At 43.7% G+C, this 27527-nt stretch overlaps 2 protein-coding genes across 21 annotated transcripts in view; one reads left to right on the top strand and one right to left on the bottom strand.

Moving 5' to 3' along the window:
- pex11a (peroxisomal biogenesis factor 11 alpha) overlaps nt 1–16443 on the bottom strand; it is a 132718-nt gene extending 116275 nt beyond the window's left edge. For 7 of the 13 annotated variants that reach the window (XR_011348662.1, XR_011348661.1, XR_011348659.1 and 4 more), the window contains exons 1-2: nt 16357–16443; nt 12803–12967 (exon numbers count right to left, since the gene is read on the bottom strand). Coding sequence is in view for 6 of the 13 variants with exons in the window: in XM_069910821.1 (XP_069766922.1) it covers nt 5918–6495; nt 10151–10266; nt 12803–12858 (750 nt within the window). In the remaining 7 variants the exon portion in view is untranslated. The other 6 variants (XM_069910821.1, XM_069910826.1, XM_069910824.1 and 3 more) reach the window with 6 other exon arrangements.
- Nucleotides 16066–27527, top strand: part of wdr93 (WD repeat domain 93) — a 129992-nt gene continuing 118530 nt past the window's right edge. For 6 of the 8 annotated variants that reach the window (XR_011348652.1, XR_011348653.1, XR_011348651.1 and 3 more), the window contains exons 1-5: nt 16066–16609; nt 19446–19729; nt 20368–20569; nt 24003–24067; nt 24556–24634. Coding sequence is in view for 2 of the 8 variants with exons in the window: in XM_069910819.1 (XP_069766920.1) it covers nt 19466–19729; nt 20368–20569; nt 24003–24067; nt 24556–24634 (610 nt within the window). In the remaining 6 variants the exon portion in view is untranslated. Of the gene's footprint in view, nt 16614–19445; nt 19730–20367; nt 20570–24002; nt 24068–24555; nt 24635–27527 lie in introns of all 8 variants that reach the window. The other 2 variants (XM_069910819.1, XM_069910818.1) reach the window with 2 other exon arrangements.

Raw genomic sequence — 27527 nt, forward strand, 5'->3', positions numbered from 1 at the left:
AAATTCTCTGGATTCTGTAGTTCCCAGCAGATTGTAATATGGCAAATGTCACACCAGTGTTCAAAAATGGATGCAAGAAAAAGTCAGGTAACTATAGGCTAGTTCATCATCTGTAGCTGGGAAAATACTTAAAGCCATCATTAAAGAAATCAGGAGGGATCTGGAATGAATTGGAACCATCAGGCAGATGCAGCATGGATTTAGCAGAGGCTGGTCTTGTTTGACAAACTTACTGGAATTCTTTGAAGGTATAGTAAATGTAGTTTTTAAGAGGGGAACAGGTGGACATTACTTGGATTTCCAGAAGGTGATCAATAAGGTATATCAAAATCTTATCCACAAGATAAAGATGCAGAGTTACCACTGGCAGAATTGATAAGAACAGAAAATAAAATAAAAGGGATAAAAATAAAAGACAAGGAATATAAAATCAGTTTATTTGCAGATGACGTTATAGTATACTTAACAGAACCAGAATTATCAATAAAAGAATTACATAAGAAATTGAAGGAATATGGAGAAGTGTCGGGCTACAAGATTAACGCAAATAAAAGTGAAGCGATGCCTATGAATAATGCGGATTTCTCAAAATTTAAGAAAGAATCACCATTCAGATGGCAAATGCAAACAATAAGATACCTAGGTATACAAATAAATAAAAACCTCGGCCATCTATATAAACTCAATTATTATCCACTAATGAAAAAAATCACAGGACGACATAGAGCATTGGAAAGACTTACCACTAACACTAATAGGAAGGATAAACTGTATTAAAATGAACATTTTCCCAAGGGTACAATACCTATTTCAGGCATTGCCAATACACTTGATGGAGAAATTCTTCAAGGAGTTAAAGAAAATAATAAGGAAATTTTTATGGAAAGGGGGGAAACCGAGGATAGCACTAGATAAATTAACAGAATGGTATAAACAAGGAGGTTTACAACTGCCAAACTTTAAAAATTATTATAGAGCCGCACAATTAAGATACCAATCAGATTTTTATCATACAAGGGAAAAGCCAGATTGGACTAGATTAGAACTAGATAAAATAGGGGAGAAGATCTGAACATATATAAATGGGATGAAAAATTGGTACAACATAGGAATTCTCCAGTATTACATCATCTGCTCAATATTTGGAAAAAGATTCATGTAGAAAGGAATAAAACAAATTATCAATTACCAAAACTAATACTGACGCAAAATCAGTTGATCCCTTTTACAATAGATAACCTTTCCTTTAGAGAATGGGAGAAAAAAGGGATCAAAAGAATAGAAAATTGTTTTTCAGGAAATAAATTACTATCCTTTGAACAAATGAAGGATAAATATAATATAACTCAAGATACAGTGTTGGCATACTACCAACTGAGATCCTACTTGAAGGACAAATTGGGAAGCAGTCTGAGGTTACCAGAGGGAAGTAACTTTGAATATGTGATTACAGATACAATGATAATCAAAAAATTTATAACAAATATGTATATTAAACTGCAAGAAAAGGAGAATGAGGAAACAAATGGTAAAACTAAACAAAAATGGGAACAAGATTTAAACATAAAGATAAAGGAGGAAACATGGGAGAAGTTATGCTCTGGAACTATGAGAAATACAATAAACACGAGGTTACGTATGATACAATATAACTGGATACACAGGCTATACATTACACCTCAAAAGTTAAATAAATGGGACCTAACAGTATCTGACAGATGTTTTCGTTGTAAAAAAGAAATGGGAACAACAATTCATGCAATCTGGACATGTGAGAAAGTGAAAAAATTTTGGGAAGATCTAAACCAGATATTAAATAAAATTACAGAAAACAATATACCAAAAAACCCAGAGATCTTCCTCCTAAGTAACATAAAAAACAAAGAATTTGGACTTGATTTGGATGGTGCACAAAAAAATTTGTTATGATAGCTCTAGCCGTAGCAAAAAAAATGTATTATGTCAGCCTGGAAATTAGAAGATAACTTGAGAATACAACAATGGTACATAGAAATGATTAAATGTATTCCATTAGAAAAATAATATATAATTTAAGAAATAATATTGAAATATTTGAACAAATATGGGAGCCATACATGAAACACAATAGAGAAAACCTACCGGGGACATCTACCACCTAAAATAACGGAAGGAGAAGGAAATGAAAAGAATTGACTCAGTGGAATTTCTTGTTTATTTTTATTGAGTGACAACATTGTTTGACTGGTTTAATGCATCTTAGATTCTGTACTTTAAATGAATGGGAGGGGAGGTAGGGAGGGTGGGATGGGAAGAGGGAGGGGGAAGAAAACGACACTGTATATATTTGAAAAGGAAAATGTATGTATCTTGGTCAATGTGGTATATAGTGTGAAAAATAAAAAAAAAGATAAAGATGCAGAGTTGAGGGAATGGATCATAGCTAGAGGATTGATTAAACAAAAATCAGAATTGGTGTACAGCGATGTTTGGCAGTTGGTGGTATGTTGCAAAGGTGAGTACTGGGCCTGCAACTGTTCACAATATTCATCGATGATCTGGAAGAGGGGTTGTGTGATCAGTTTGTTGAGTGGAAAAGCAAATTATGCAGAGGACAGAGGATATAGATAGGTTAAGTGAGTGAGCAAGGGTCTGGCAAATAGAGTACAATGTTGGTAACTGAGGTTATCTACTTTGGAAGGAAAAATGGAAGATCAGGTTATTACTTAAATAGCAAGCAATTGCAGTATGCTGCTGTACAAATCGCAAATGTTGGTTTACAGGTGCAGCAAGCTATCAGGAAGGATTAAATGTGGGATCGGGGGAGGACTCAATTGACCTACAACCCCACAGTACATTTCAAAGTGGGAGAAAACCAGAGCCCCAAGGGAAAACTCACAGACACAGGGAGAATATACTTACAGATAGTGCAGAATTCAAACCCCAGTCCTAATCACTTCAACTGCAATAGCATTGGAAGTTTGTACATTCTTCCAGTGTCTGCATGGGTTGTTTTCTAGAAGTCGTTTTCTCCAAAATATATTGGGGGGGGGGGGTAAAGAAAGAGTCATTGTAGGTCAATCAGGTGGCATTGTAGGTCAATCAGGTGGCATTGTAGGTCAATCAGGTGGCATGGGCTTGTTGGCCAAAAGGGCCTGTTACCATGCTGTAGGTATGTTATGCTGCAAATGTATGGGGCTGCATTTGGAGTACTGTTGAAGTTCTGGTCTCCTTACCTGAAGGAGACACTGGCTTTGGAGACAGTGCAGAAGAGGCTCACTATAGATGAGTGGGTTAGCTTATGAGGAGATTGAATCATCTGGAACTGTACTCACTGGAAATAATCAGAATGGGGATTTTATAGAAACAAAATTGTTAAAGGAATAGATTAAAGATAGGCAAGTTTTTTTTTCTACAAGTTGGTGAGAAGAACTAGGGGGCATAGCCACAGAATTCAGGAATAGTAGATTTAGGATGGAGACAAAGAGGAGCTGTTTTTCCCAGAGTGGTGAATCTAAGGAATTCTCTGCCCATGGAAGCAGTGGAGGCTTCCTCAGTAAACATATTTAAGACAAGAATAGATAGATGTCTGCATAGAGCATGCTCAATGGGGCAAACGATGCTCAATGGGGCAAACGATGCTCAATGGGGCAAACGATGCTCAATGGGGCAAACGATGCTCAATGGGGCAAACGATGCTCAATGGGGCAAACGATGCTCAATGGGGCAAACGATGCTCAATGGGGCAAACGATGCTCAATGGGGCAAACGATGCTCAATGGGGCAAACGATGCTCAATGGGGCAAACGATGCTCAATGGGGCAAACGATGCTCAATGGGGCAAACGATGCTCAATGGGGCAAACGATGCTCAATGGGGCAAACGATGCTCAATGGGGCAAACGATGCTCAATGGGGCAAACGATGCTCAATGGGGCAAACGATGCTCAATGGGGCAAACGATGCTCAATGGGGCAAACGATGCTCAATGGGGCAAACGATGCTCAATGGGGCAAACAACCTATTCTTGCTCCTATTTCTCATGTTCTTATGAACGAAATTCCAGTTTTGGATCTGAAAGAGAAGCAACTTGGAAATGAACAAGAGACCAGAATCATAGCAAAACACAGACATTTGAAGTCATGGGCATGAGGTAATAAAAATCTGGAAACATGCATATTAAGAAAGGGTCACCAGGAAGGATTCTGAGGTGGTATTGAAAATGGAGGGTTTTGGAGACGTAGGGCAGAATAGCAAAAGAGACATGCCTGCTTTGTACAACTAGTTTGATGTTTTGAAATATCTGTAACTGCATTAAGATTGAATGCATTTAAAATAAAAATTAGATGAACAAATTTTGTAATGAATATATTAATTTATTAGAGCATACATACAAAACAATAGAATTATTCAGTTCAAGTATAGCAGCAACCAATGAAGATTTGTTTCTTCCTAATTTAGGATACAGAAATTACTATATTCTACTTTGCTGGCCGAGAATGAGGGTTGTATAGTTGTCTTAATCTTTTAAGATTTACTTTTCTGAGCTAAACCATGTTCAAACAACATTACTGTCTAAAAAATATTAATCCTAGGTTTATTTGCAAAGGCTTTCAATAGACAAAAATATCATTAGACATTTTATGAATATTCTACACTCCAATATACCTCTCTATCGAGCACAATGTTAAAAATGTTATACTCTCAAATATTTCTGAATTTTCAAAAAAAATTCCAACCTTAAGAGTGAAGCCCAAATAAATTACACAGCTTATTATCATTTGTCAAGAACTTGTCAATTTGTCCAAAATATAATAAATCATTATTTCAGTGTTGTCTCATTTATCCGTAAACCAGAGTAACATTTGTGCTTCAACAAGAAAAGGTACCAAATAATGGATCCTGCTCTCTAGCAGAGAGGCGCAACATTAATTGTTCTGTGATTACTTCCACAAAGTACATACAAACTGAAGGCTTGGCCTTATCCAAGTTGCACTTCCCTAAAGAATTAAAACAAAGTTTTAGTTGATTATTTGATGGAAAATATAAGAATCAGGGTCTAATGTCCTTAAAGGAACATTTTTTAACTGAATCTACACTGTGGTTCTTTTAATTCAAATTGTCATTCCAGATTTCATCTTGTGAAAGTCAAATGTTTGGGCATATTTCAGAAATAGTCCTTTTATAGCAAAATAAACAAAGATCATGAGAATGAATGTCAGTCCTTCCAAATAGTGAAGTAGTGCACTAAAGTACCGGTGAAGTTAAAAAAATATTTATAGCAAAGGTAACATTATGTAATACACTGCTTTCTCAAATAGGTTGAACATTGGAAATTACATCACACAAGAGTTAATCCCCTTCCATTAGTAACAGTGCCCATGGGTAGCCTCTCAAATTGAAAGGGCGCATCTCCAATTCCTTGCACTAAATTGCACTCTCTATAAACCACAGTATTCTTTCTGTTTTCTCTTCAAGCAGCAATCTCAAGACTAGTCGTTTAAAAAAGATCTAGTCAATATAAATTCTCCGTTTTCTGTGTTGGGGTGAAATAAAAACATGGCTCAAGCAGAAGAGTGGGATCAGACATATTTAATTGCATGGATTAGGAAATAGTACCCCAGTGAAGTTGCAAAATCAAGTTGATTTGCTTCAGTACCCAAATGGAATTTTCCTAATCTGAGCCCATTTTCACCTTGTCATAATTAATCTGTTTTCTCAGGGATGCAAGATTGACAAGCTTAAAGCTCCTCGCAATAGTAAACATTGTAAGTCAATATATTCAAAGATCACAAAAATAACTTGCAGAAACATCGGATTGAGCAAAATATTAAAATACACCAATATGAATCTGCAGAATGGGAATTGAAAACACATCATCTAATGATTTTAATCCAAAAAATAATAGGAATAGAAATTCTGGAAAGACCAGCGTTTGTTCAGGGCCTCAACTTTAGTGCAGGATGTGCCAAAATTAGAATTGAGAGGACTGAGGAAAGAAGGCCAGAGAAACCTACCACAGCAGAATTGGTTTTGCAAATGCCAAGTTTGTCTAATGGGAGGGGGAGGTCACAGAGGTTTTTAACAATATCAAGCAAAACAGGAGGGTTGTCCCTAAGACTCTGGAAAAGCAGTACAAAGATATCTTTGATCTTCATCTTTGCTCTCCAGGCAAACTCTTTCTGTGCTTTATTGCTTTCCATGGTGCTTATGGATTTCCTCTGTTGTCTCCTCTGGAGAAACACCTGTTCTTTCATCAGCTGGATAACCTCAAAGACATCTCTGCACAGGCTGACAATGAGCGAGAAGAAATAGTATTGGTTGCATCGTTTGTTCCACTTCTCCTTGTCAATATCACTAATTCCCACTGCTCCCACCCAGAGAACATTATCACAAATGTAGTACAGAGCTCGACTGAGAGGAATGATGGTGAGGTACAACCGAAGCACTGGATCAGAAAGATGAACATTCCTTCTAGCCATCTGAACTGCATCCACTGTGTTACCCAACCGGAATACTGAAATAAAACAAATAGTGTTTAACGAACAGACCTTTTCTAGTGGCTAAAATATTTAGATAAAAGGATTCTGGTGAGGCAAAAACAAGACAAATGTAGATGTGCTCTTTGATCTAGCTTTCAGAATGCAAGATTTCTTCCATCTGTAATAGAGCAACCATACCATAACCACCAACAAAGAGGTGCATTTTCCATAAAAGACTCACAACGATCAAAACCTATGGGAAATTTTATGGATTTTGCATTCTATCAATAACCACAATATTTCATTGTTTCTTGCGCTAATAATTTGTATCACAATGAATTTGCCAACAATTTTATAATTGAACTATTTGCAAAATTTTCTTCCTCATAACAGTCACAGATTCCTTCTTGTTACCAAATTCTTTCAACAATGCAGTCTGTTCAAACTGGTATATTTTCAAACCCAGTAATGATGAAGGGCTAAATTATCCCTGTTGACTGAGTATTCTTTAATTCTGGTCATGACCATCTAATTTACAAGTTGTGGAATCTAATTGTGAATGCAAATACAACCATTTGCACATTACAGTAAACACTTAAATGTCACTTGTAACATTATGCACGTTTGGTTAGTATAAACAATACCATTCCAATGTACAAAGTTCACCTTTGCAGCAGAGCTAAAGCAATTCAATATAGATTTAATTAATTGTTCCCTCGCACTTGTGAAAAGTAGAATAAATTGGATTTGTTCAAACAAAAATGACAGCACTGTCAGAACTGGTGGGGATCCCCGCAGAGCAGGGAGAAAAGACAGCGCTCCTCTGCGGGGTTCTACTGCCCAGTCCAACTACTAATGGCTCTGTACAGGCTTTAAACTGACGGCTAAAGGAGCCATCTGTTTTATTTCAAATCCTCTCTACAGGGTCTGGCTCAAGAAGGTGGCCCCTGTATTCAGCAGCAACTTTGAAGGGTTACAGACTTTGGGGGAGAAGCAGACAAACTATATTTATCTCTATACATGAATATTTGCCCTGCATATGTATTTTCTGTATGTGTATTATGACCGATTGCGTGCCTGTGTGTTTTGCACGGAGGACCAGAGAATACTATTTTGTTCGGTTGTAATTGTGCAATCAGATGACAAACTTGACTGGCGCGTGGCACCAATAACAGGGAAGAATACCCCATTTGAGAAGGAGAAGCAAGATGACCATAAGGGATGGTGGCCACGGCAGCAGACCAGTGAGGGGTTCTGTGGCTGAAGGTGGAGGGCTGTTGCCAACTTGAGGCGAGGAATCCATGCATTAACTTGCAGTCAAAAGACTCACACTAGGCTGTGGACTATTGGAGACTGCATGAGGGGTACCAGGTATCAGAAATGGGATGTGAGGGTGTAGAGGAAGGGAAGGGCCCCCCGAGAGGTCTCAGATGCTGAAGGCTTCCTGATCATGTTGGTATGGATCTGGAGCTTAGGTTGCCCATGGATCGAACAGGAGCTGTGCAGCTTCAGAGGTTCAGTAACTCTGAAGGAACTTTTTTTTGCTGCTTTCTGACTAGAAGGGGTGCCGGGCAATTTCCGCTGATGGCGAATCTCTGCCTTTCGGCAGTCTAAATTTAATTACTTGCAATATAGCATCCATTTTATTACATGACATTAAAAATGTCTTGAATCTGTTATGGGATGTGTCACACCAATTACACCCAGGAAAAGAAAAAAGGCCCCTTCATTAATAAATTTTAACTTTCAAGACGTACTTGAAGTAGACATTGACTTAAAGTTGAAAACATGCACTTTAACACTTGGCTTAAACAAGCTTTACTTGAATAGCATTTTCTGTATTGCTTATCATAATGGAAGAGAGACTCACCAGATACATTTAATTCCCACCTAACCCAACCCACTGTCATTGAAGTCAGCCTTTCAAAATCCAAAAGAAATCAACACAACTGCCCAAGCTTGCATGTTATTTGGAGACTTGATCACAAGTGCAATACTTGCCGTGAAATCACTGTGACTGCATTTGTATTTCAACATTTTTCTACTCATTTTTAAATTTTATATTTTAATCTTAATTTAGACATTTAGCATGGTAACAGGCTCTTCAGGCCCTGAGCCCATACCATCCAAGCACCCCAATTAACCAAACCGCCCCCCCTCTTTACATTTTAGAAGGATGGGAGGAAACCAGGGCACCTGGAGGAAACTACTCAGACACAAGAACAAACTCGTTACAAACAGTGCCAGATTAGAACTTGGGTCATTGGCACTGCAATAGCGTTGTGCTAAACACGAAGCTAACCTGCCACCTAATTGTATGGTGATTTACCTCGTATAACTATATCAGTCACATCTGTTATCCCTATTCCTTTGAGAAAGCCAAACTCACCGGACCACGATGCTCAAACATATTTGGCGACCACCGATTATTAGAAATTCTTCCTTGACTTACTTGGAGTTATCCACAATCATTCTGTCGCTTAATCTGCCTTCTATCTCTACCAAATTCACCACCCTACCAGAGATCCTCTATCCATTCTCTATCAAATTCAGTGCCGTCACCATATTGTCCATAGTTTCTCCATTTCCATGCTCCTTTACCATTTCCTTCTATACTTGCAAGCTCAGTTTCAACCATCCATTTATCAAGATTGAAGGTTCTTGTCAAAAAAGTGAAAGGTGTATTCATTTCATTTATAATAAAATTACCCACAATTTAACCTTAAGTTTACAAGTAGCTACATTTTTTTTGCACACTTATCCAATAATTTTATTAGAGTGCTTGCTTGCTTTAACTTGCAGGATTCACATCCAAATCACTTCTTTATGGCTTGAAGTCTCAAAGTTTGGATCATAGATTGCTTAAGTAAAGTTTGGAGGGAGGAGTGGGGAGAAGAGGATGAGAGAGGGTTCACAAGAGGGAACATTTTTCAATAAATCTGAGAGGAATAGAAATAAACCTTTCACTTCTTTGTAAAGAACAATTCCCTTGCCGAGTCTAGATGCAGGGATCACAACCTCCAAATAAGTGATAGGCTTATTTAGGAAGAGGTCAACAAGTTTTTTATGGAATTCTCTATCCCAAAGGATTGTTGAAAACTGAAGAAGGCCCAAAGGGTCTGATGATCTTCTCCTGTGTCTAATTCTTATTTATTCTCTCAAGTGATTATATAAAAGAACCCATTATGCCGTTTAAATAGATGTTTTTGGAAACAATCATCCTTCAATGTGAAACTATGGTTTTGTTATTGATTCACTTGGAAAAGCCACATACCATCAATTGGTAACCTTTAATAAACTAAGAATCACACTTCAGATACAATTCATTGGATGGCAACTATTTTGGAAATCCAGAGATGTAAAGAGTTGTCAATTTATACTCTAAAGAGATGCCCTAATGTTAATGCTAGAAGCCCATCACAATTCAATCCTGTTGTAATCAGGAGAAACTGCAAGAAATCTGGTAATTTTATGATCAAGAAATGTGTAATTCTTGGAAAAGAGGCTCGTGAAAGCTTGTTACAAAATGAATCCATTTACTTTGAATTAAATAGTGCTTTAAAATATAATCAAAGAATTCTTAAAAAAGCTGATAATCACTTTTACTCTCAGTTATTAGACGGCAGTGATGAATTAAATGGAATATGGAGCATTGGTTTCTTCACCTTCCAGAATGGATTACATACTTACACTTGCGTCCTGCACTCAAGTTAGACTCCAGATGTTTAAGTTTGGCAGCCAGCTCCTTGTTGCTGCCATTCTTTTGAATTAGATAATTAAGTAACATGCATGCATACTGAGTGGCTCTGGAAAAAAACAAAATGCAAGCAGAGGGCTTATTTCCTGCCACATGCAACACAGTAATGAATGATTATGGCAAATGCATAAATGACTTGGATGATAAAACAAGACCTGTCATAACATGTTTCTTGAAGTAGAAAGGGTGAAGAAGATGCGCTGCTAATGCTTTCATGCAGAATCTCATAGCAGTAAAGAGAATCAACTCCGGCTAGATTCAAATCCAGGTTTCAGAGGTGAAATAATGGCGAACAAAATCATCCACAGGAGATGGAGAAAATGTAAAGAGGTTTTCAATAGGCCTGTGCAGATAGATGAATTCAAATTCAATAGAAATCTTGGTAAAAAGGTTCATTTTTACTTCCGTTGAACCACCAAATTTAAAATGGCTTTTAAATTGAGTGAATAAGTAGGTTAGTAGAAACCAAGTCTTGAAGAAGAACAGCATTTACTATATGGAGAAAGGAAACAACTATCTTTGCCAGAAATGATCTTTTTGGGGGTGGGGGAGGGGAGGTGGTTTTAAAGCTGAGAAAAATACAGGACTACCAGGCCTGCATAACAAGGTTAGTTTTTGGATGGCCTCAGCATGAAGAACAGCATAATAACCAAACAGAGAAGACAAATTTACATGATAACGAAAATCAATATAAGCATTTGCACTCAGATGATCAAACAGTGAACAAAGAAATTTATTTCTTCCAGTTCAAACAATGGCTAGTAACTAAATATAGAAAGTGAGGGATTCTTCTGCTTCAATTAGCAAAAGGATGTTAAAAAGATACAACTTCTTGAGCATTATATCTCAGAAAGGTAGCTTAGAAGTAAAGAATCATGACAGACCCTATGAATTCCTATACACTCCAAGGTTATGCAGCTTATGAACACTAAGAATAATTTCCCCACATCCATCTGGAATGTTATGGTCCCATTCATTACAACTTCCATTAGTATAGCACCTTAAAATGGACCAAAAAACTTTCCAGTACACTTACTTGGTGAGAACCAACGAAAATTTACAAGCAGAAGCCATGAAGGCAAATACAGAAAGTTCACTTCAATGTGGTAGGCAGTGTGGGGCATCTCAAATAAAGAGGTAAAGTAGCAGAGGTCCAAGGAGTTAACTCCAGTAAGTCAGGACCTTGATAGGTGAAACAGAGCAATCAAGTTAAGATGACCAAAGGCAGGATTGAAGAAATAGAGATATCCCAAATCACAGGATTACTGAGGTTATACAGAATGGAAACAGGACTTTCAACACCTGTGAGCCAAGTTGTTTTCATGAGCTGATCTCATTTGCTTACATTTGGCCAATGAACTGCTTCAATCTTTCTTATCCATTAACCTAACCCAATTTTTTTATTTATTTTGTAATTGCACCCATTTCTACCATTTTCTCCAGCAGCGCACTGCCGACCACACACATGAGGTCCTTTAAAAAGATTTTCCCTTTTACTTTAAACCTCTGTCCTTTATCTTTAGATCTTCCTGTCCTGAGAAAAAGACTTTGACCTTATCCAGGCCCCTCATGGTTTTACATAGCTCTACAAGGACACCCTCTCGTAACCAATTAACCTACCTGTTCAACATTCGAAAGACATCCAGAAAATAAAAAGTCTCATACCTGGAATAATTTAGTTTTGTCCAAAATCAAACCACATTCTAAAATTACTCTATTAAGGTGTAGGTACCAGTTTATCCTAAATCAATTCAGTAAAGTGTAAAGAACTCATCCAGAGGTCCTCCAGCATATTTGTTTTAACTTTATCCAGATTTTAACTGTAGATAATTACCAACAATAAATGTAAAACACAAATACATTACAACTACAATAGTAAACTTTCAATTTGTAAATTAAATATGTACATTATGTTACTCCAAATACTGCAAACAATTCTATATTTTTAGGGAGAACAAAATTAAACAAAAATAACTTTTGGCACCAGGAACAACTTTGATTACAAGTTAGACCAATGTCCTTAAAAACAACAACCCAAAAAATACAGGAGGGCCCTTTACTCAGTACAGACAGGCATGTGGTACATCAATAAAGTCTGCAGACACCATGGTTGAAGTAAAAAAAAATGCTGGAGAAAGGCAGCTTGTTAAATAGTATGTAGCAAAGGTAAAAATACATAACCAACATTTTGGGCTTGGCGTGGCAAGGTAAGAAAGTGTTGGCAGGCATCAGAGTAAAAGGACAGGGGGGGGTGGTGGTGACAAAGGCAGGAAATGATAGGAGAAAAAGGGAGGGAGGGGACAGCAGCAATCAGGAGGGAAAGACGGCTGGGTTGGTCGTGGCGAAGGAAAAGTCAAGCTGGTGAGCAGCAAGCTCACCAATCAATGTTAATGCCACATGGCCCGAGCGTGGCCAGATGGAAATAAGGTGTTGTTCCTCCAATCTGTGGGTGCTCAGGGGAGACAGTACATAAGACCATGGGGTGTGACTCCGAATTGAAATGGTTAGCTCCTGGGACATCGGTGGTGCGGAGGGAGAGGAGGTGGCGAACAACAGGGACAAAACTGTCCTCAACAAACATGTACCTGAAAATTTTGTCCCTTCCCTGACTGAGGGAAACAAATTTAGCGAAGGAATCCATGGAAGGGGACGGGAAGCAGTAAAGATCACTGGAATTGGTGTCGCACACAGTCTTCGAGCTCAAGAGGAACAACCCCAGGGATGAGCAACTTCACTCGAGGAGCCACCGTCTGAAAACCCAACCAAAACATGGCAACACAGAGGGGGAGAGAGATGTTAAAAGACCACCCAGTCCTGCCTCTCCACCCTCCGGCCTGGACACCACCCCCGCCACTGTCCGGCCTCTCCTCCCTCCGGCCTGGTGCCCACCCCCGCCACAGTCCGGCCTCTGCTCCCTCCGGCCTGGAGCCCACCCCCGCCACAGTTCGGCCTCTCCACACTCCGGCCTGGTGCCCACCCCCGCCACATTCCGGCCTCTCCTCCCTCCGGCCGGGAGCCCACCCCCGCCACATTCCGGCGTCTCCTCCCTCCGGCCGGGAGCCCACCCCCGCCACAGTCCGGCCTCTCCTCCCTCCGGCCGGCAGCCCACCCCATCCACAGTCCGGCCTCTGCTCCCTACGGCCGGGAGCCCACACCCGCCACAGTCCGGCCTCTCCTCCCTCCGGATGGAGCCCAGCCCCGCCACAGTCCGGCCACTCCCCCCTCCGGCCTGGAGCCCAGCCCCGCCACAGTCCGGCCTCTGCTCCCTCCGGACTGGTGCCCACCCCCACCACAGTCCGGCCACTCCCCCCTCCGGCCTGGAGCCCAGCCCCGCCACAGTCCGGCCTCTGCTCCCTCCGGCCTGGAGGTCACACCCGCCACAGTCCGGCCTCTGCTCCCTCCGGCCGGGAGCCCACACCCACCACACTCCGGCCTCCCCTCCCTCCGGCCTGGTGCCCACCCCCGCCACAGTCCGGCCTCTGCTCCCTCCGGCCTGGAGCCCACCCCTCCACAGTCCTGCTCCGGCCTGGAGCCCACCCCGCCACGGTCCGGCCTCTGCTCCCTCCGGCCGGGAGCCCACCCACACCACAGTCCGGCCTCTGCTCCCTCCGGCCGGGAGCCCACCCACGCCACAGTCCGGCCTCTGCTCCCTCCGGCCTGGAGCCCATCCCCGCCACAGTCCGGCCTCTCCTCCCTCCGGCCTGGAACCCTCCCCCGACACAGTCCGGCCTCTGCTCCCTACGGCCTGGTGCCCACCCCCGCCACAGTCCGGCCTCTGCTCCCTACGGCCTGGTGCCCACCCCATCCACAGTCCGGCCTCTGCTCCCTACGGCCGGGAGCCCACACCCGCCACAGTCCGGCCTCTGCTCCCTCCGGACTGGTGCCCAGCCCCGCCACAGTCCGGCCTCTGCTCCCTCCGGCTGGAGCCCACCCCCACCACAGTCCGGCCACTCCCCCCTCCGGCCTGGAGCCCAGCCCCGCCACAGTCCGGCCTCTCCTCCCTCCGGCTGGAGCCCAGCCCCGCCACAGTCCGGCCTCTGCTCCCTCCGGACTGGTGCCCAGCCCCGCCACAGTCCGGCCTCTGCTCCCTCCGGCTGGAGCCCACCCCCACCACAGTCCGGCCACTCCCCCCTCCGGCCTGGAGCCCAGCCCCGCCACAGTCCGGCCTCTGCTCCCTCCGGCCTGGAGGTCACACCCGCCACAGTCCGGCCTCTGCTCCCTCCGGCCGGGAGCACACACCCACCACACTCCGGCCTCCCCTCCCTCCGGCCTGGTGCCCACCCCCGCCACAGTCCGGCCTCTCCTCCCTCCGGCCTGGAGCCCACCCCGCCACAGTCCTGCCTCTCCTCCCTTCGGCCTGGAGCCCACCCCTCCACAGTCCTGCTCCGGCCTGGAGCCCACCCCGCCACGGTCCGGCCTCTGCTCCCTCCGGCCGGGAGCCCACCCACGCCACAGTCCGGCCTCTCCTCCCTCCGGCCTGGAACCCTCCCCCGACACAGTCCGGCCTCTGCTCCCTACGGCCTGGTGCCCACCCCCGCCACAGTCCGGCCTCTCCACACTCCGGCCTGGTGCCCACCCCCGCCACAGTCCGGCCTCTGCTCCCTCCGGCCTGGAACCCTCCCCCGACACAGTCCGGCCTCTCCTCCCTCCGGCCTGGAGCCCACCCCCGCCACAGTCCGGCCTCTGCTCCCTCCGGCCTGGAACCCTCCCCCGACACAGTCCGGCCTCTGCTCCCTCCGGCCTGGAGCCCACCCCCGCCACAGTCCGGCCTCTGCTCCCTCCGGCCTGGAACCCTCCCCCGACACAGTCCGGCCTCTGCTCCCTCCGGCCTGGTGCCCACCCCCGCCACAGTCCGGCCTCTCCTTCCTCCGGCCGGGAACCCACCCCCGCCACATTCCGGCCTCTCCTCCCTCCGGCCTGGAGCCCACCCCCGCCACAGTCCGGCCTCTCCTCCCTCCGGCCTGGAACCCTCCCCCGACACAGTCCGGCCTCTGCTCCCTCCGGCCTGGAGCCCACCCCCGCCACATTCCGGCCTCTCCTCCCTCCGGCCGGGAGCCCACCCCCGCCACAGTCCGGCCTCTCCTTCCTCCGGCCGGGAACCCACCCCCGCCACAGTTCGGCCTCTCCACACTCCGGCCTGGTGCCCACCCCCGCCACATTCCGGCCTCTCCTCCCTCCGGCCGGGAGCCCACCCCCGCCACAGTCCGGCCTCTCCTCCCTCCGGCTGGAGCCCAGCCCCGCCACAGTCCGGCCTCTGCTCCCTCCGGCCTGGAGGTCACACCCGCCACAGTCCGGCCTCTGCTCCCTCCGGCCGGGAGCCCACACCCACCACACTCCGGCCTCTCCTCCCTCCGGCTGGAGCCCAGCCCCGCCACAGTCCGGCCTCTGCTCCCTCCGGCCTGGAGGTCACACCCGCCACAGTCCGGCCTCTCCTCCCTTCGGCCTGGAGCCCACCCCTCCACAGTCCTGCTCCGGCCTGGAGCCCACCCCGCCACGGTCCGGCCTCTGCTCCCTCCGGCCGGGAGCCCACCCACGCCACAGTCCGGCCTCTCCTCCCTCCGGCCTGGAGCCCATCCCCGCCACAGTCCGGCCTCTCCTCCCTCCGGCCTGGAACCCTCCCCCGACACAGTCCGGCCTCTGCTCCCTACGGCCTGGTGCCCACCCCCGCCACAGTCCGGCCTCTGCTCCCTCCGGCCTGGAACCCTCCCCCGACACAGTCCGGCCTCTCCTCCCTCCGGCCTGGAGCCCACCCCCGCCACAGTCCGGCCTCTCCACACTCCGGCCTGGTGCCCACCCCCGCCACAGTCCGGCCTCTCCACACTCCGGCCTGGTGCCCACCCCATCCACAGTCCGGCCTCTCCTCCCTCCGGCCTGGAGCCCACCCCATCCACAGTCCGGCCTCTCCTCCCTCCGGCTGGAGCCCAGCCCCGCCACAGTCCGGCCTCTGCTCCCTCCGGCCTGGAGGTCACACCCGCCACAGTCCGGCCCCTGCTCCCTCCGGCCGGGAGCCCACACCCACCACACTCCGGCCTCCCCTCCCTCCGGCCTGGTGCCCACCCCCGCCACAGTCCGGCCTCTGCTCCCTCCGGCCGGGAACCCTCCCCCGCCACAGTCCGGCCTCTCCTCCCTGTACAATTACCCGATTCCGAGCTCTGTCTCGACAGCTCCTCACGCCGGTGCGCAGCCGGAGCGCAGGGTCGGCGGCCATTTTGAAGCGGCGGGCGCGACTTCCGGTCCGGTATCCTAGCAACGGGCGCCATCAACGAGGAGCGGGAGTGGGCCTCCCTTCGGCCTTCATTGGGGACCATTTCGTTTCCTTCAATGCGCTTTCTCGGAACATTTCTCCTTTCAAAAGGCTCAGCCAGCCAGACACGACTGCTGGAAATGGTCATGTATGTACGTTTCAAAGTGACCTCCATTGCTTTGCTTGGCCTGGCTGTAAGGTTGGTTCCAGTGGGAAGGAGGTGACCAGGACACAGAAGAATATGCTATTCTTCTCATTGAATTACTGAAGAAGGATCAGTGAATCAGACCATTTCGTTGGAGAGGTCGATGCGGCAACAGGATCAGTTGTCACGGGCAGGTCAAGACCTGCGCTATTTTGTGCCATCATCCCAGGGCAAACGTTCGTTCAAGCCACCTTCCAAACAGTGCAAGACAAAGTGAGGCCGTGTCCTTGGTTCGTCGACCATTCAGGAATCTGATGGCAGTGGGGAAGAAGCTGCCCTTGTGCTTGTCCTCCAAACAGTGCAAGACAAAGTGAGGCCGTGTCCTTGGTTCGTCGACCATTCAGGAATCTGATGGCAGCGGGGAAGAAGCTGCCCTTGTGCTTGTCTTCCAAACAGTGCAAGACAAAGTGAGGCAGTGTCCTTGGTTCGTTGACCATTCAGGAATCTGATGGCAGCGGGGAAGAAGCTGCCCTTGTGCTTGTCTTCCAACAGTGCAAGACAAAGTGAGACAGTGTCCTTGGTTCGTCGATCCATTCAGGAATCTGATGGCAGCGGGGAAGAAGCTGCCCTTGTGCTTGTCTTCATGATCCTGATGGCAGCAGTGTGAAGTGGGCATGGGCTTGGGTAGTGAGGGCTCTCGAGGATGGAGGTTGCTTTCTTAAGATACTGCCTTGATGGGTTGAAGTCTGGTGCCCATGATGTCGCAGGCCAAGTTAACAACCCTCTGGAGATTTTTCTTGTCCTCCATACTAGGTAGTGGTGCAACCAGCCAGAATGATCACCACTGTATACCTGTAGAAGTTTCGGTGACATACCAAATCCCCTCAAACTCCTTACCAAGTATAGCTGTTGGCGAGTTTTTTTTGTGATTGGATCAACATAGCTTTGGTACTATTTCAAGTGATATTGCTGCAAAACTGCATTATGATATTACATATAGCATCTTCTTAGACATCCCCTTGGAACTGAATTGACCTCACTTTGAAGGCATAATGAATTTTCTCATTGATGTCTGTCTTCACTGGGTGGTCCTTCCAAGATATGAAAAGTGTTCACATTTTACAGATTCTTTCTTTAGTTTGGGATTTTTGTCTTATACATATCTGTCCAAGAATGCATGATAATTTAATTTACTCTATTGTAGTTGTTGCAGCAGATATAAATTCTTCCCCACCCACTACCTGTTCTTTAGATGATGATGATGTTGAGAGGATATTGTTATTTACTGAATAGGTGTACCAAAATTCTTACTTGCTACAGCCAGACAGGTGCAAAAGACAGTAGGTAGGTAAATGACAATGGTTTTTATTGAATGGGAGTTAGGATTAAGAAATGAGAAGTATTGTTACAATTGTACAGGTTTTTGGTGAGGTCTCACCTGGAGTTCAAGTTCAAATTTCTTTGTCATCCAAACTGTGACCACCATGAAAAAGAAAGAAAGATATACATACAGACATAACACACACACACAGACAAATGACACATATATACAGTACACAGTTTGATGCATTGTTTTGGTCTCCTATGTAAGAAAGAATATACTACCATTAGAGACAGTCAAAAAAGAGATTCAATAATCTTCTTGGTGGGATGAGAGGGTTATCCTATCGAGGGTTGCTAAAGATGTTGGATATTTATTATTACAGGCTCATGTTTTAAGGGTTGAAACAGGTTGCAAACCATTCACAGCTCACAGGCTCCATTAAATGATAACTATAAACAAAGTTAATGCTCTGAAAGAAGACAAAAGAACAATGGTTGTTTATTCAAGAAAACAGATGGAACACTTATATGTGATCATGAATCATGTGTTTGGGACACTTAAAGAAACAGGTTTCTATATTGATCAGGAGTCATCTGATAAACACAAAGATGGAATCGCTTTGTGTGAAATGAACAATTTTGCTGATTCTCCCTGTCAGGAAAATTATTGAGCCACCGTGGCCATTGATTTTGATTTTGATTGACCCATATCTGGGTAAAGAAAGCAGAATCATTCCTGCATTTGGATCATGACCATTTTGATGGTCATTTCGTATGGCCATGCCTGGGTTTTGGAAGCATCGTGGAAGTCACATCTTTCATTTCCCCTACGTGATAACCATTCATATGAAAGAACATTTCTCTGGAAGAAACTCGACAAGGATTTGTGAGTTTTCAGCAATCTGATCGCTCAGTATTTCATCTCCTTTGTAATTCCTTCTGAGCATCAGTTTAAAAGTCTGAGTTTCAACACAGGATGTGTAAGACTGAACTTCGGGAATGACTTCCCAGAATTATGCCAAAGTTAATGGTTTTGGTAATATACACACACACACACAGAGTATTCATGCATTGTTGTGGTAGCTTTTGGTCTGAGATGCAACAGTATTCTTTTGAATTTAGAAGAATAGGGATCATATTGAAATGTATAAGATCCCAGAGGGACATGATAATGTAGATTTTTAGATGTTTCCTCCAGTGGAAAAGTCTCTAGATAAAGTGGGCGGACAATTAAAACTGAGGTATGTAGGAATTTCTTCTTGCAAAAGATGGTAAATCTCTGGAATTCTCTATCCCAGAGGATTGCAGAGCCAATATCATTCAATGGAGTTATTTAATGGAAAGGTAGAAGTTATTTTTGAAATAATTAGAAACATTTGTGGGAAAATGCAGAGAAGAAGAGTCTAGGCCTAGAACAGTTCAACTGCCATCACATGGAAAGTAGGGATATGCTTCGGAAGCCAACTGGCCTTCTCTGGTTCCTGTTTACTAATATTCTTTTGTTCACATGTTGCAGAGTGTTGAAGAACTGAGGCCATGAAACCTAGAGGAATGTCAAGCAGCAAGGTGAAGCATCTGGTAGTGCCAGCTCCTTCTGAACATAATTTGAATGATAATGATGAAAATGGCTATTATCTAAAAGATCCAGAACGGCTCTTTGATGAACTTCCTCAACCTTTCCGGATGATTGATAAATTAATTGGCTTCATCATAGTCAACGCTTGTGAAATCATCGAACAAAGGGAAGCTGAAAAATCAAAGAAAAAAATACCGTCACATGACTCATCAGAGGAGATTCAGGTGGGGCACGATAGGTATTTGTCAAATTTCTCTCTTCAAACCTGTTCCCATATTTGCATAGAATTTTACAAATGAAATTAGATAATCAAATCTATTTCATTACCTTCTCCAAAATACTAACCTAATCCCACTCTCCTGCTTGCACCCAGTTGAGTTTTTTTCCTCCCCTTAATGTTTTGCTGGGCTTTGGTTTCATGCATAAGCATAGACTTTCACATCTTCAACCAAATACTGTGAGATAATTAAAGCTTAACTCAAATTATTCATGTGACCAATTGCACTGCCACTTAAATTCCATTCTTGCAGAAAATAATTATTTAACAAAAGTGTTCGACTCATCCATGAAATTGTGTGAATTTGGTTGTAAGTAGGTTCTTTAATTTCTCAGGTATGGCAGACCCATTGCTCTTTCCTGTGTGGCTTAATGTATTTCTGGGTGTATAATTAAAAAAACCAATTGTTCAATAGATTTTAGTACATTGTGAAGAGATTAGATTACAGAAAGAAGAGAATGGTAATACTGATTAATGCTGAGAGGAAACTTTTCAGTCATGTTAAAAAGTTATCTAAAAATCAATGAATCAGTAATGTTCTTGCTGTTGAAATATTACTGTATCTCCTTTACTTTTTCTGAGCAGGTTCCTGGTAATGTAAACTGCCTTGCAAGTTCGGCAGATGGAAGATATATTTTTGTTGGATTATCTGAAGGAGTGGCAATTTTTAACATGAAGGATCACACTGTTAAAATGGTTTGGAAGAAAGAAGATATTGAGATTGTTGATCTTCATGTAAAGAGTGCTGAAGGCCAGCTCTATCTGGTTGCTGCTGTGGATGACATGGGTATTTATTGGAAAATATTAATTGATTAATAGCATTTTTGCAAGTCTTTCATTCCTTGCCAATGACTGTTTTGTCCTTTTTCACAAGATCAAAAGATATAGGAGCAGAAGTAGGCCCATTGAGTCTGCTCCACCATTTTATCATGAGCTGATCCATCCACCCACTCAGCCCCACTCCCCAACCTTTTCTCCTTAGCCCTTAATGTCCTGACTAAACAAATACCTGTCATTCTCTCCCTTAAATACACCCACAGCCTCACTTCCACAACTGCCTGTGGCAACAAGTTCCACAGACTCATGAGCCTGTCTAAAGAATTTTTTCTGCATCTGTGTTTTAAATCGACACCCTTTTATCCTGAAAGTATGCCCTCTTGTCCTAGAATCCCTGACCACTGGAAACATCCTTGCCACATCTACTCTGTCCAGGCCTTTCAGCATTCAAAATGCCTCTGTGAGGTCCCCCCTCATCCTTCTGTACTCCAAGTACAGTCCAAGAGGTGTAAATCACTCCTCATACACTAACCCTTTCATTCCAGCTATTATTCTAATAAATCTTTTCTGAACCCACTCCAATGCCAGCATATCTTTTCTCAAATATGGCGTCTAAAACTGTACACATTACTCCAAGTGAGGTCTCACTAGTGCTTTATAGAATCTCAACATTACATCCCTGCTCTTGCATGCTATTCCTCTAGAAATGAATGGCAACATTGCATTCGCCTTCTTCACCACCAACTCATCCTGGAGGTCAACCTTTAGGGTATTCTGCACAAGGACTCCCAAACCCCTTTGCACCTCAGAATTTTAAATTTTATCCCCATCTAAATGATAGTCTTCCCATCTATTTCTTCTACTGAAGTGCATGACCATACCCTTTCCAACATTGTATTTTATCTACCACCTCTTTGCCCATTGTCCTAATCTATCCAAGTCTCTCTGCAGCCTTTTGGTATCCTCAGCCCAATCTCCCATACCACCTCTTTTTAATAAGTACAAATTTAGAAACAAAGAGATCTATTCCACAATCCAAATAATTTACATACAGTACAATGTAAAGAGAAATGGCCCTAACACCAACCCCTGCAGAACACCACTGGTAACTGGTAGCCAACCAGAATAGGATCCCTTTATTCCTACTCTCTGCACCCAGCTAATGCTCTAGCAATGCGAGTATCTTTCCTGTAATTCCATGGGCTATCATCTTGTTTCATAGCCTAATGTGTGGCACCTTGTCGAAGGTCTTTTGAAAGTTCAAATATATAATATCCACTACATCTCCCCCGTCTATCTTATCTGTGATCTCTTAAAAAAAATAGCAGTAGATTTGTCAGGCATGATCTTCCTTTAAGGAAACCATGCTGACTTCGGTCTTTCTTTTCATGCACTTCCAAGTATTCTGTAATCTCATTCTTGACAATCGATTCCAACAGCTTCCCAGCCACTGACATCAAGCTAATAGATCTATAATTTTCTTTCTACTGTCTTGTTTGCTTAATAAACAACAAACCTCCAGTCTACCAGAACCATGCCAGACTCCATTGATTCCTGGAAGATCATTACCAATGCTTCCACAATCTCGCAGCTACCTCCTTCAGAACCCAAGGATGCATTTCATTGGTCTAGGAGACCATTCCACTCGCTCAATTCCTCCGTCTCTGTCACACCTGCACCCAGGATGAGGACTTCCATGCCAGATCATCAGAGATGTCCTCCTTCTTCAAACAACGTGACTTTCCCTCTACCACTATCTCATATCCTCGATTACCTGAACATCTGCCCTGATCCCCTCTGCCCCCATGCATAACAAGGCCAGGTTCCATTTGTCCTTACCTACCAATCCACCAGCCTCCGCTACTTCCACCACTAGACACATATTCACCTCTCCTCCCCTCTTTGTCTTCCACAGGGGCCACTCCCTCTGTTACACCCTTGTCCACTCCTCCCTCCACATCAATCGGTCCCTTGTGACCACAGGAGATGCCTCCATTTGGGGCCAAAAATAGTCCTTCCAAGTGAAGCAGTATTTCACTTGTGAATATATGCAAGGGTCATCTACTGCATCCGGTGCTCCCATCAGAGAGACTAGACATGACTGGAAGATTGCTTTGTTGAGCACCTTGCCTCTGTCCGCTGCAATAGCATGGATCTCCCAGTGGCCATCCATTTCAATTCTCAATCCCATTACCTTGCTGACATAACTGTCCATGGTCTCATGCACTGCCAGACTGAGACCACCAGAAAATTGGAGGAACAACACCTCATCTTCCGACTGGGGATCCTCCAACCAGATGGCATTAATATTGACTTTGCTGCCTTTTGTAACCCCTTCCCACCCCCACTCCTTCCCCCGTCAGCTTTCCCGATTTCTGTCCCTCCATTCTGTCTCTTTTCACATAAACATGATAAATTTTTACCTTGTCCTTTATCATATCCAATTAACACCTTTTTTTGTTCGGATTTCTCCCTCATTGTTTGAATTCTGAGATTTTCTGAAATTTCCTGTTTCTAGCTTATTATACTTATTCCTTGAAGAAGGGCTCAGGCTCAAAATGTCAGAAATATATCTTTGTCTCCTATAGACCCTGAAAAGACTGGCTGAGTTCCTCCAGGATTTTGGTGTGTTTTTACTTCAGGAGGACCCTCCACTGCACATTAATAGTTTGGCAGTGGAGAGATTAGAGAGCACCAAATTCCTCAGAGTCCACTTAATAAGTGACCTATCCTGGATACGCAACTTCTCTCACTTGTCAGGAAGGTGCAACGGCGACTGCACTTCCTAAGAAGAATGAGGCAAGGATACTGGCCACCATCCTGTCAACTTTCTACAAGAGCTTGATCGAGAGTATCCTCGCTGGCTGCATCTCAGTGTGGTACAATTGCTCTAGAGCATTGGATCAGAGGTCAATCCACAGGACCATAAGAGTGGCAGAGAGGATCACTAGGGTCTCCCTCCCTCCCCCTCCCCCCCGCCTTCCCTACACCCATTAACATAATCTACCGTGTCATTGTTTAAAGAGGGCAAGCAAAATCATTTGAGGACCCCCTATCACCCAGTACCAGCATCTTCCAGCTTCTCCCTTCGAGAAGGAGATGCAGGAGTATCTTGGCCGGAACCACCAGTCTGAGAAACAACTTCTTCCCATGGGCAGTGATACCTCTGAATGACTGAATAAACTGCTCATTTTAATCCTCCAAGACTATTATTTATTAATCAATATTTATTTATTTATTTGTATGTATGTACTGCAGATATATTGCTTGTCTGTCTGTCTGGTTGTGTGTATGCATATTTTTGGACTGAGGACCGGAGAACGGTGATTCATTGGGTTGTTCTTGTACAACTGGATAATAATAAGCTTGAACTTAAAAATAATTTTCTTAAGAATATCCTTATATTTTGTGACAATCTCTTTTTCTCTCCTTTTGCATTTCAGGTTTAGCATATCTTCTTTTTTATTATGATGACATATTTTCATCGATAAAAGTTTTCAATGCATTTGTAAGTTAATTTACCATGTGAATTCTGTTTTTAGATTAAAAGATAAGTCTCTATTTCTAATGCTCTGACCATTAAAACCATGCAGTGCAGAGAATTATTGATTTTGCAGCCATCATAGTTGAACAAGTTCCTCAAGTAATGATGAGTTAGACAACAAATAGTGGGAACACATAAAGAGACACTAAAATACATTCCAACCAGAGTTTTCAAATCTATCTACATCTCTATCGTTCCACAAAGACAAATTTGGCCTGCATAAAATCCCTTTAAATGACCATTTTCACCAGTATAAAAATTCAGCAAAATAATGTGTAATGGTAATGTATGTAATTCAGACCAAAGAAAACAAAAATTGGTGACAGTTTTATGTTTATAATGAGTTCCCTGTTCATTAGCAATTTATATTTTAAAATGAATTGAAAACAGTAATGTAAGCAAATAAAGCTAAATTAAGGTAAATTTTTATTCTTTTTTTTTGTTGTTTTAAGGACAATATAAGTGAAAGAATTCCTTGCAGTAAATTTGAATTGTCAGAGGGTGGAGACTATGCTGGGGTGGCTCTTGAAGGTAAAAAAAATTCTCTAAGTTCCTTATGTTCCCAGATACTCCTATTCTGTCTTGGTTGTACAATTTATTTCTTGTTTCATAGAGTTTTACAGCCTGATTTGTCCAAGTTGTCCACCAAAACTATTCCCATTTGAACTAATCAACATCATGAAGTGGGTGGTGGCAAATGTCACAGTGGTAAAGGTTACAATGGACAATTTTTTTCTCAAAAAATTTGCTTCCTGAAAAAAGGAGGAATATGATAGACAACTTCACGCTGACCACAAAGTTAATTACAGGAAGTTGGAGAAACATTAAATGAACTTTTATTGAATTTAGCATGTTTTATCACATAGTGATACTGATACATTGCATTAGTTCAACTGACTTAATGACTTTCATTTGTATTCAGCATCTGATGCCTTTTATGTCAGTGTCCAACAATAGTTGCCGTGATAGCACTTTTCCATGGTTGCAAGATCAGCAGGGAAGAAGTCCAAGTGTGAATGCAGAAAATGAATTTTCATTGATGTGTTGAAGTAGACTTAAAATATGATAGGAAATCACAAAAATAGGTCATATTTTAAAAACTGTATGTAATAGGAAAATTTTAAGGTGATTTTTGTAAATTGGCAGCTCTAAGCCCATAAAATACAAGTGTTCAGGAAGAAAAATCTTCATTGTCCGGTGCTATTCAGCATGTCAATCATGTGTACCCACTTCCATATTGAATAAAATGAGAAAATACTTTGGCACCCACGATCTACTTTTTGTCCTCCCAGATTAAATACAGCACAGGATAGGTGCATCTATGTTGGAAAACTGGCAGGGAGAGGAGAAAGCCAAAGTCTGTCATAAATAGAATCAAATAATGTAAATCAAGCAAAGGGGGTATAAATGTAGTTAAACAGTGAAGATTTTAGTGCAATACACAAAGGGGCTGGAGAAAGTCAGCAGGTTATGCAGCATCCATAGGAAGCAAAGGGATATAACTAATGCTTCAGGCCTAAACTCTGCGTCAATGTATGAATGCCCGGCCTTTTAAATGCTCTTTTACAAAACAAATCTGAGCAAAATGATTTTTTAAAATCTTCTCCATTTATTCATTTCTTTCTCAACTTAGAGCAAAGACTGAGCGATTAAGAGAATTCTATCTTTTTAGCGTGCCAGTGTAAAGCACTCCCTCAACACCTCAGCAATCCTAAACTGCTGTAACAGTGTGATATTGGCTCTTCCATTCGTTTTAAATGTTAGTTACAAGTTGTAGAAATGGCTGCCCCCACAAGATCACAGTTTGTGATTAACTCTTAAAACAAGCAGGTTGTATCTTGTATCCCTCAGCAAAGATATCACGTAGTGGCAATGGTGCTCCCACCAAGGAAAGCTTTTCATCACATCTTGTACCCCATTGTAAAATCAAACAGTTAAAAGCGAACCATACACCAGCAACAAGTCAGGTGTCTGATTTCTTGTCAAAGTCTCTTGTCTTTGGCTTGGCTTCGCGGACGAAGATTTATTGAGGCGGTAAAAAGTCCACGTCAGCTGCAGGCTCGTTTGTGGCTGACAAGTCCGATGCGGGACAGGCAGACACGATTGCAGCGGTTGCAGGGGAAAATTGGTTGGTTGGGGTTGGGTGTTGGGTTTTTCCTCCTTTGCCTTTTGTCAGTGAGGTGGGCTCTGCGGTCTTCTTCAAAGGAGGTTGCTGCCCGCCAAACTGTGAGGCGCCAAGATGCACGGTTTGAGGCGTTATCAGCCCACTGGCGGTGGTCAATGTGGCAGGCACCAAGAGATTTCTTTAGGCAGTCCTTGTACCTTTTCTTTGGTGCACCTCTGTCACGGTGGCCAGTGGAGAGCTCGCCATATAACACGATCTTGGGAAGGCGATGGTCCTCCATTCTGGAGACGTGACCCATCCAGCGCAGCTGGATCTTCAGCAGCGTGGACTCGATGCTGTCGACCTCTGCCATCTCGAGTACTTCGACGTTAGGGATGTAAGCACTCCAATGGATGTTGAGGATGGAGCGGAGACAACGCTGGTGGAAGCGTTCTAGGAGCCGTAGGTGGTGCCGGTAGAGGACCCATGATTCGGAGCCGAACAGGAGTGTGGGTATGACAACGGCTCTGTATACACTTATCTTTGTGAGGTTTTTCAGTTGGTTGTTTTTCCAGACTCTTTTGTGTAGTCTTCCAAAGGCGCTATTTGCCTTGGCGAGTCTGTTGTCTATCTCATTGTCGATCCTTGCATCTGATGAAATGGTGCTGCCGAGATAGGTAAACTGGTTGACCGTTTTGAGTTTTGTGTACCCGATGGAGATGTGGGGGGGCTGGTAGTCATGGTGGGGAGCTGGCTGATGGAGGACCTCAGTTTTCTTCAGGCTGACTTCCAGGCCAAACATTTTGGCAGTTTCCACAAAACAGGACGTCAAGCGCTGAAGAACTGGCTCTGAATGGGCAACTAAAGCGGCATCGTCTGCAAAGAGTACATTCATGCCATCACACACAACCCTGAGATTCCTTTTTCCTGCATTGGCTACATTGAATTAGAAAAATACAAGTCCAGAATTTGATAAAGATCCAAGATGATAATTCAACGCTATATAGAATGCTGGATTATTGCACTTTTTCAAATGGAATTGGACTCCTGATCCTGTCTACTGCTTCAAATGAATATCAACTATTCCAAATAAATACTCAAAGAGAATCTCAACTAAAACTACCAAGGTAGAGGTTGAAGGGTGATACACATGCAGGGAAATTTTCATGAGGTCCTGAATAACCTCTGAATTACATCACCAATATCCCTAATGATGTTGCAACAATTTAAAGAGCAAATATTGTATCAGAATCAGAATCAAAATTTATTGTCGTGAACAAATCACAAAATTCAATGTTTTGCGGCAGCCTCATATAATGC

This window comes from Narcine bancroftii, chromosome 14 (genome assembly GCF_036971445.1).
Source record: "Narcine bancroftii isolate sNarBan1 chromosome 14, sNarBan1.hap1, whole genome shotgun sequence".
NCBI classification, from domain to species: domain Eukaryota; kingdom Metazoa; phylum Chordata; class Chondrichthyes; order Torpediniformes; family Narcinidae; genus Narcine; species Narcine bancroftii.